The sequence below is a fragment of the Pediculus humanus genome, genomic scaffold, assembly GCF_000006295.1.
Source record: "Pediculus humanus corporis 1103172107497 genomic scaffold, whole genome shotgun sequence".
Lineage (NCBI taxonomy): Eukaryota > Metazoa > Arthropoda > Insecta > Psocodea > Pediculidae > Pediculus > Pediculus humanus.
In genome coordinates, this window is record NW_002987113.1 from 25191 (window position 1) to 35398 (window position 10208).

The 10208-nt window shown below is 27.7% G+C and overlaps 1 protein-coding gene across 1 annotated transcript; it reads left to right on the top strand.

Moving 5' to 3' along the window:
* Positions 1 to 1960: 1960 nt before the first annotated feature.
* Phum_PHUM153050 (Dipeptidyl peptidase 4, putative) lies at positions 1961 to 9318 on the top strand (the record flags this gene model as incomplete). Its single annotated transcript, XM_002424747.1, has 16 exons — positions 1961 to 1984; positions 2171 to 2308; positions 2391 to 2459; positions 5853 to 5905; positions 5992 to 6206; positions 6345 to 6529; positions 6648 to 6751; positions 7157 to 7286; positions 7360 to 7619; positions 7715 to 7796; positions 7821 to 7963; positions 8038 to 8214; positions 8386 to 8571; positions 8659 to 8816; positions 8899 to 9104; positions 9205 to 9318. The coding sequence occupies 16 exons, from the start codon at positions 1961 to 1963 to the stop codon at positions 9316 to 9318; spliced, it is 2244 nt and encodes a 747-aa protein (XP_002424792.1).
* Positions 9319 to 10208: the final 890 nt, after the last annotated feature.

A 10208-nucleotide genomic window follows, 5' to 3' on the forward strand; every position in this document is an offset into this window, starting at 1 on the left:
ATAAATTTTTCTTTTCGTTTTCCACCCCTCACCCCAACCCCCCGCCTTTTTTTTTATTATTTGATTTTGTGACGTCGTAATACTTACAAAAAATTCATTTAAGTATTGTTTTATTGATTTATTTGTGTGCGTTTCCCCTCGCCCCCCCCCACACACACGATAATGATTTTTTGCATTTTATTGATTTAAAATCTTGAAAAAAAAAAAAAAAATTTAATCGACATATACAAACAACAAAAGACGAACCGTTGGAATATTCAAAAATTAAAAAAAAAAAAAAATTTTTTTTGGAATTATTTTTTTTTTATAGGAAGAATGGATGGAAGTTGAAGGGACGGTAAACCGAAAAAGAACCGGATGGATGAAGTGGGTGAGTTTTATTAATTGGAAAATAAATCGGAAAAAGGGAAAAATCAAATTTTTATAAAAAAAAAAAAAAAACCAAATCTTTCTACGTAAATGTATCTTTTTTTTTTTTTTTTTTTTGTTAGGTTAATTATTATTATCTGTGAATTGAATTGCAATGAGCATGCGTGCATGATTGTCAATCGCATCGTATAATATTACAACCCCCAACCCCACACCCCCCCTTTTTTATTTCTCTCAATGGGAAAAAAAAATCCATTCATCGATCGATTTGTAAATCGTGCGTAAATTATCGTTTAAAAAAAAAAAAAAATATTTTTTTTTTATTTTTTTGTTCCGCCCCCCAGTTTTTCCCCCTCCCCCCCCCATTTTTGTTTTATGAGAATAATTTAAATTTGAAAAAAAAATATGTTTGACCATTGACAAAATAAAATTATTTACATTTTCCATAAAAACGTTCGAGAAGTTTTTGAATTATGGGAAAAGTGAATAAAAAATTCCCCTCCCCCTTCCCTCTTTTTAGACCATTCCTACAGTCAAAAACGATTTCATAGGCGTTACATTGAATGACAATCGTGATTTTTTTTTTTTTTTTGGAAAACCTCCTCCCGTTTATTCATCCCTGCTTTTCCTACCTTATTTAAACCCGAACCTTTTTTCCATTCTTATTCACGTCATTCCTTTACTAGTAATTAATTACATGTTTTAAAAATCTGATATTTTATCGAAAGTTAAAAAAAAAATTACGTACAAAGATTTTCGTGTAAATATTTAACGGTTATTTGTTGTACATAATATACGTATATGGTAATAAAATAAATGTTTGTACTGTTGTTGTGACTCACTAGAAAGATGCATTAAATATGCTATTATATAAACTTATCATGGTGTAATAAAAATGGATTTTGTGTATAATGTGTGTATAGGAAGCAATTAGGAAACCTTCTCTCACGGAGAGAGAGAGAGAGAGAGGGGAGAGATCGCGATCGTCACTTATAAGAATTACGGGGAAAAAAATAAAATAAAATAATAATAATATTACTACCTGTTGCATTGATATTTTCTTGCATGCCAATAAATATGAGTGTTTTGAATGTTTTCCTAATTTGTGTATTATTATACTCTTATCCTCACACTCCTCGTCATCTTTCATCCTACGATATAAATAAATAAATAAATAAATTGCGATATTTAAATTATATGTAATAACTATATATATATATATATATATAAAAAAATGGATATTTATATTCTTCTTCTTGTAAATTTTTAAATCGAAAAATAAATAATAAATAAATAAATAATAAATAAATAAATAATAATAATAAAAAATTATATGTTTTACTCACAGTTTTTAATAATAATGGCGTGTAATCGATTTGTTTAAAAATTTTTTTTTTAAATGGCGTGTGAATTTAATTGATTTTATTCCGATTTTCAGTTGGATTCGGATCTTGGAGTTGTCGACGATGGTTATAATTGGAAAAGTATTGTCTTTTCACTTCTTGTTATCGGAACGGTGATTGCTGGAATTGTTACTGCCATCTACCTGCTCGGTTACGTCGATGAATTACTTTACTGGAGCGGGAAAAGAATGACGTTGGATGAATATTTGCAGGTGTTTTTTTTTTTTTTTTAATTTTCCAATCCATTAAAAAAAGTTTTTTTTATTATTTTTCAATCAATCATTGATTGTTGAGTCCTGCTGACTTTTCAATTACTTTATTGTTTTAAACGTTTGTTCTTCTGTATTACTTTTCAAATTTTGTTTTTGACATTTTTCTTTTTTCTTCTTTCTTTTTAGGGTGAACTGACACCAACTAGATTAAGCTCTCAATGGACTTCTTCTAAACATTTTGTCTTCCAGCAGGATGATGGTGGCCTTGCTGTTTTGGACACTGCTGAAAATACAATTTCGCTCTTAGTTACAAATCATACTCTTGTAAGTAAAAAAAAACTTAAAAAAATTTACGTTAAATTATTTTATCTTAAATGAAAATTTTATAATAATTTTTCAGAGGCAGTTGGATGTTAAGGGTTTTCTTTGTACCACTGATCTCAGATATATTTTGTTTCGGCACGACGTTAAGACGGTAAGTCGTAATACTTTGAAATTTAACGAAAAACGTACCAGTTTTAAACCCCCCCCCAAAAAAAAAATTTTTTTTTGAACGACTGCGAATTCAATAGGAAGTTAATTAAAAATAAAAAATAAAAATCGTGACGGATCCGACGCGAAAAATTTTCCACAGCGATGAATTTAATATTTTCGACATTATTTATTAGACCTCCCCCCCCCAAAAAAAAAGCAAAAACAATTTAAAACAAAAAATGTGAGTTTTGAATAATGCATGCAGCAGTTTTTTGTTTTTTTTTTTTTTTTTTTTCAAATAATAATAATTTTTTTATCTCTTATTCGTTCGGATTTTCCAGATTTGTAAAAAAAAAAAATTTTTTTTTAATGTAGGTTATTGACCTTTTTTTAATTAAGCGCCATTGTTTTTATTTACGGATTATATAAAACTCGAGTTTTTGCATTTTTTTTGTTTTTATCTTTAAATACATTCCAAGCTAACATAAGTGCCTTTCCCCCCTTTCCCCCTCCCCAAATGGCATAAAAATAAAAGCCTTGGCAATATTTTTAAATAAGCGATTTTTTAATGAGATTTTTTTTAATAAAAAAAAAAAAAAAAAATCTCAAAGAAAAATAATAATTTTGACAAAATAAATATATATAAATATATATATATATATATATATATATATAAGAAAAAAAAAGTTTTTATTATTATTATTATTTATATAATAAACGTATTTAGATAAAAACGTGAGATGTTTTCCAATGGAAAAGTTTCAAATGATTATGTCTACCCCTCTCCTCCCCTTTCCCTGTCTCTCTCTTTCTCTCTATCTTTCTCCCTCTACATCTGTACTCACTCTCTCTCTCTCTCTTTCTCCCTCTACATCTTTACTCTCTCTCTCTCTCTCTGCCTCTCTTTCTCCCTCTACATCTTTACTCTCTCTGCCTCTCTTTCTCCCTCTACATCTTTACTCTCTCTCTCTTTCTCCCTCTACATCTTCACTCACTCTCTCTTTATCTTTCGAATAAATATGTTGGGGGGGAAAAAAAAAGTTAAATACAATACAATGTATACTTTAGCAAAAGAGTTAAACTTTTACACACAATTCATGTTTTACACAATACATTAATCTCAAAACCGAAAAGTTTCAAATGGTATGTGGTCAGTTGTAGAGAGAGAGAGAGAGAGAGAGAGAGATAGAAAATACAAAATTCACATAAATGAAAATCGTGCTCACATTATTTTTTCCCTCTTTGGAAGAAAAATTTTTCGGGAGGGATAAATAGGAAGAAAACACACACGAAAGTTTCCCTTAACAAAAAACAAATTGATATGAATTTAATGTTAAATTAAAATTAATTTTAAAATCTTGCGAAAAAAACCATACAAATGACAAATGATAATATCGTTAACAATAATTAACGTTTTTTCCGCCATCTTACCTAACAATAATACAAACCCCATTTACGGAAACATATTTCAATGGAAAATTTGAAAACTTTAATATTTTCGATATATCTATTTTCACATACGATTTTAAACAAACCGTGATTGGTTTTTTTTCCAATACGATAATTTAAAAAATAAAAATTCTCTTTGGATTTTCGTAACCACGAATTGAAATTTTAAAAAATAAAAAAAAAATGTAAAAATTCACATATAAAAAGTAAACATGCAAAAAAAAAAAAAAAAATTTTTTTTTATCACGCCCTTTCTTCCTCTTATAAACTCGAATATATATATATACGAAAAAAGGTTTTCAATCATTTCCCTCATAAAAATTCATTCCGCAATTTCCCCATTCAAAAAAAAAAAAAAATAATAATAATAATAATAATAATAATATTTTTATCCGTACGTGTTATCGAATTCAATAGATTGTTTGTTTGTTTGTCGTGGACCAACCTGTGACCGAACAACCGAACAACAACAACAACAAATTTTAACATTTAAATTTTAAATCTGATTTTCTCTTTCCCACACGTGTATACTCTCCCCGTATGTTTTTTATGTTGGCAAACTTTGAAAAAAAAAAAAAAAAAAAAATTTCCTAACTAAAAAAATTCGTTTCGTTAAATTTAAATTTTTTTTTTTTTGAATTAAATCATAAATTTATATTTTATGATAACTAACAAACAAACAAACAAACAAACAAACGGAAAAGAAAAACCTCTCATACGCTCATAAATTTTTGTTTTTTTTTTTTTTGGTTTTTCCGAGAAGTTATTTCAAAAATTAAACACAAAATTTATTTATTTATTTATTTTTTCATTCCATCCATCGGGTTATTAAATAAATAAATAAAAATAATTTAAATAATAATAATAATTTTATGCTTTACGCGTGGGGGAAAGGGGAGGGTAGGGGGGGAGGGGAAAATAAAATTCGTAAAAAACTTACCGATTGTTTTCGCTTTTTTTTTTTTTTCTTCCCCCTCCTCCTTATTCGTTTCCATTGATTTATTTCATTTTCCATTTAATTATTTCCTTTGTTTCCACCGTAGAGATTAAATCTACAAAAGCAGAAGAAAAAGAAAAAAAAAATTAAATTTTTTTTTAAGCTTTAAACAAATAATTATTATTATTAATTAAAATTTTTTTTTTTTCTTTTTTTTTTTTTTTGTGTATAAAGAAAACGTCGCAAGGGTTAATTTATTAAATGAAAAGAAAATTGAAAACAAACACAAAGAATTAAAAAATTTTCTTTTTTTTTTTTTCTTGTGTATATACGAGAGAAAAACAATTGGAAAATTAGTTTGTCGGAAGTCAATTTGTTTTTCTTTTTCATATTTTCTTTTTACTTCGTAATAATAAATTCCGTTTAAAAAAAAAAAAAAAAAAAGAAAATGACTTTTTTTTTTTTAAACAAAAGAAAAATTATTTTTTTTCGTTATTATTCGAGACAAAAAAAAGGGTCATGAAAGAAAAAAAAAATTATTATTATTATTATCATACCTTTACATTCGAGAAATGAAGAGAATTGATTGAGAAACGACGACTTAGAATTTTTTTTTTCTAATACGCTTGTAATTTTCCAAGTCGGAATCGAATCTCTTCGAAAACGAGTTCGAATTTCATTCGACAATATTAAACGTGGGTAAAATAAAAAAAAAATAAAAAAAGTTTATCACGTGCGAACAAAAAAAAAAAAAAAAAAATCGTGTCAGGAGAATAAAATACCTTGTAATCGGTGACAGAAATTAAATAAAAATTATATTTTCCGAAGAAAAAAAGAAAAAAAAAGGTTGAAAATTTATTTTTGTCTGAACAACCAATTTTTTTTTTTCTCGCTTTCGAATAAAATAAAAAATAAAATCGATTTTTTATATTAACATTTAAAAAAAATCAACGGATTTGACGTGGAATTAGTCAAAATGTCCCCGAAATGTTTTTTTTTTTTTTTCAGGTATTCAGAAATTCTTTTTTATCTCATTACACAATTTATGACGTCACAAACGAGTGAGTTTTAATTTTTTTTTTTTTTACAAAATTTTAATTTAAAAAGGGAAAAAAAAATTTAAATTTTTACTTACCGCTTTTTACAGTCATCTCATTCCAATAACGATTCGTGATTCCGAAAATAAAATTACAGCCACCAGACTTCAACATGCCATCTGGTTGGGTAATACAACTGCCTTGGCTATTATTAATAATAATAATATTTATATAAGAGATTCTCCGGTTGGAAAAGATCATCAAATAACAATTACTGGACTTCCTGGAGTCGTGTACAACGGTGTTTCCGATTGGTTGTATCAGGGTGAGTTCTGCAATTAAAAAAAAAAAAAAACGTTAAAATGAATTGAAAACATTTCGTTAAATTATTTTCATCGTTTCGGATATTATTATTATTATTAGTTATGAAATGACAAAAAAATGTTTCATTTTTTAATTTCAGAGGATATTTTTGCCTCGTCTGAAGCGTTGTGGCCTTCACCGGACGGAAGTCACATAATATTTGCCACATTTAACGACAGCAAAGTTCGAACTCTTAGTTTTCCATGGTTCGGTGTAAGTTCGCTCAGTAGTTCTAGCAATACATTCGGTAGTTTTCCAGATTTCAAAACCGTTAGATATCCAACGGTAAGTGTACAAAAGTAGATTCGTTGATTTTTCTTCTTGTTTGAAAATTACAAAAAAAAAAGTATGAGCTCTTGTAATAATAATTATTAAACGTTAATTTTAATTATTTTCTCTTCAGCCTGAAAGTCCAAATCCAAAAGTACGGCTGTGGGTAGTCGATGTGAGAAATAAAAATAAATCCGTGCGTTGGGAAGTAAGCCCTCCAAAATCACTTGAGAATCAGTAAGTTTGTTATTTTATTATAACGGCTAATATTTGTTTATTTAACAACACTATTATTATTATTATTATTATTTGCTTGAATAAATGGTGTGTTATAATTAAATTTCTTAATTATCACGTACATAAATATTAAAATTTGATAATATTTAAACAGTTAAACCCTGAAATTACAAGTTGGGGAGCCTTATTAAAATAATCACGCAAAACTAAGAATTAATAATAATAATAAAAAAAACATGCAAAATTTATGTCTAATTAAAAATTAACGAGATTTTTTTTTTTTTTTTTGAATTATTTTTTGAATATTATTAAATGTAGTTTAAGCTAGCACCAGCAGCAGCAGCAACAGCACGCAAAACTAAAAACTTTGTTTTTATTTAAAAATTTAATATTAATTGATTATAGAGACTTTTACTTGACCTCAGCGGGTTGGGTAGGCGACAGCAATCAACAAGTTGGTGCGGTTTGGATGAACCGTGCTCAAAATCTCAGCATCGTTAGTGCCTGCGTCTCTCCTAATTGGACGTGTATAGAGGTCAGTCATTAATTGTCCCATTGAATATGTATTTACTCCAAATTAGTCCCTAAAATAATTAATTTTTTTTTAGACTCACGTGGAGAGAGCTCCAGAAGATACGTGGCTAGACGTGCAGCCACAACCTTTTTTCTCACCTGACGGGGATAGTTTTTTGTTGTTGGCTGCCGTTCAAGAAGGAGCCAATGATCATTATACTCATATTAAGCACGTCACGCTCAAACAACAGAGAATGGCAGTCCTCAGTCACGGACGCTATGAAGTTGTTAAAATTTTAGAATGGGACACTTCTAATCATTTAGTGTATTTGTTTTTTCACTTATTTAATTTCAAGTTAACTTTAAACCGAATATATAAATTTAAAAAAAAAATATATGTGTATTTTTTAGTTATTATTTAGGAACTCACGACACAAAACCGGGTCAAAGGCATTTGTATGTTGTTAAAGATCCAGGAGCAGATGATCCAAAAAGATTAGAGCCACAATGTATTACTTGTGATTTAAGTGAAGTGCTCTATGCCAGTAGAAATCAGTATGGTAATTGCACGCATTTTAATGCTGCCGTTAGTCCTCCGAAAGGTATGGAAGGAGCATTAGGCCATTATGTATTAGAATGCGAAGGTCCCGGATTACCTCTTGCTGCCATACATGCTTCTGATACTCATCGATTAATAAGGTAATCCCCGTATAAATTTATTAATGTTTTTATAACATTAATAAATTTTTTGTTTTTTTTCCTTCTAATTCTAGAGTCATTTTTAATACAAGACTCACTCGCTTACAACTTTTACAAAAGCTAGCGTTGCCGACGTCTAAAAGTTTTTCGGTGCCTCTACCACAGGGTTCAAAAGCTCAAGTGCAACTGTATCTTCCACCGAGTTGGAGAGAAGAATTGCGAGACGCCGCCTACCCAGTGTTGGTGGAGGTGTAAGTTTAACTAAGAAAAAAAAAAAAAAAAATTAATTTCTTATTTTTTTTTGCATTTAAAGTTACCGTTAAGTAAATCCTCTTATTATTAAAGGCTTATTATGTTATTACTATATTATTGCTACCTAAATGTTTTATATGTACTGAAAGAAAAACTAATGTTATTTTAAGTAATGGCCGTCCAGGAAGTCAATCAGTAACTCAAAAGTTCTCAATAGATTGGGGAACTTACATGTCTAGTCATAACGATGTAGTTTACATAAAACTTGACGTACGAGGTGCCAAAGGATTAGGAAAAAGGCCTCTTTATAGGCATTTAGGTGGAGTTGAAGTACAAGATCAGATTGTGACAGTGAGGTAAAATTTCCTATTTTTTTTTTTTTAATAGTTTTTACAAAGAAAGAAAAGAGACAGAATTTAGGATAAATTTTTTTATATTTTCAGAAATCTACTTGATACTTTTGGCTTTTTAGACAGAAGTAGAATTGCAGTTTGGGGTTGGGGTTACGGAGGTTATGTAACTACAATGCTATTAGGATCTCAACAAAATATTTTTAAATGCGGTATAGCCGTATCACCAATTACAGATTGGCTGTATTACAGTGAGTTTAAAATAACCGTTATAAAAAATAATTGAATAAAAATTTCACATTGAAATTTTTTTCCTCGCGTAAATTTTTACAGATAGTGCTTTCACGGAAAGAATATTGGGTCTTCCTGGTGACAATTATAAAGGTTACGTAGAAGCAGACGCTACTCAAAGAGCGAGAAACATACCTAGTCATTCACTTTATCTCATTCATGGTCTTGCCGACGTAACAGCACCCTATCAGCATGGCGTGGCTTTGGCAAAGGCTTTAGCCGATGCTGGAGTTTTGTTTAAATATCAGGTGAGTGAACATCGTCATCGAAAATCCCATATCACTCTGTAAACAACAAAAAAACCTTGTTTACCATTAAGTTTACTAATTAATAATCAATATCTTACAGAGTTACGCGGACGAAGGTCATTTTCTTGTTGGTGTTCTATCACATGTGTACAGATCCATGGAAAATCATTTAAAAGAGTGCCTTAGCTTGGATGAAGACGAGAATAATTCATAGCCTGCCATTTACATTATGTCGTAATTAATTCAACAAAACAATTTTTTTTTCTTTAATTTTTTTTTTTTTTAAACATTTAAAAAATATTTTAACGAAATTATACCTAGACCTTAAAAAACCTTAAAATCGTGACTAGATTAATATAAAAAAAAAAAATAGCTTCGTTAATCAAATCAAATTAAAAATAAATAAATATAAAATTCGATTTTTTTTTTTTTTTCTTTCAAGTTAAATCGAAATTTAGAGCATTAATAATAATAATAATAATAATAAACGTTTAGAAAAACATTACCATTAAATTTAAAAAAAAAAAATTTATTATTATTATTATTATAGAAATAGAAAATAAATAAATAAATGATAGAAAAAATTAATTATTTACGTTTTTAACGTTTATGCAATAATTAATAAATTTAAAAAAAAATTATCATTATTATTATTATTATTTATTTAATTAAAAATAATTATTTGTGATGATTTTTTTTTTTTTTTTAGAAATATGAGCACTTATTGATTTCGAATTTTAAAATGATTACAATATATATTTGTGTCAATTTGAAAAATTTTTTTAAAAACCGTAGGACATTAATTTATTAATTTTATTTTTAAAAACGAAACGAAACGAAAAAAAAATGGCGCATTAAAATCTACCTCATTATTAAATTGCATAATAATAAATAAATTAAAGCGAAAAAATAATCAATTAATTATTTATTTATTTATTTGTGTTCGACGTATGTTAACATCCCCGAAATAAGTTATTTATTTATTTATTTTTAAACGTATTATTTAAATTTATAAAAATTATTTATTTATATATATTTATGTATATATAAATACGGCTTTAATGTACCTGAAAAGCATGTAGGCAGGTGTGATAATAATTTTTT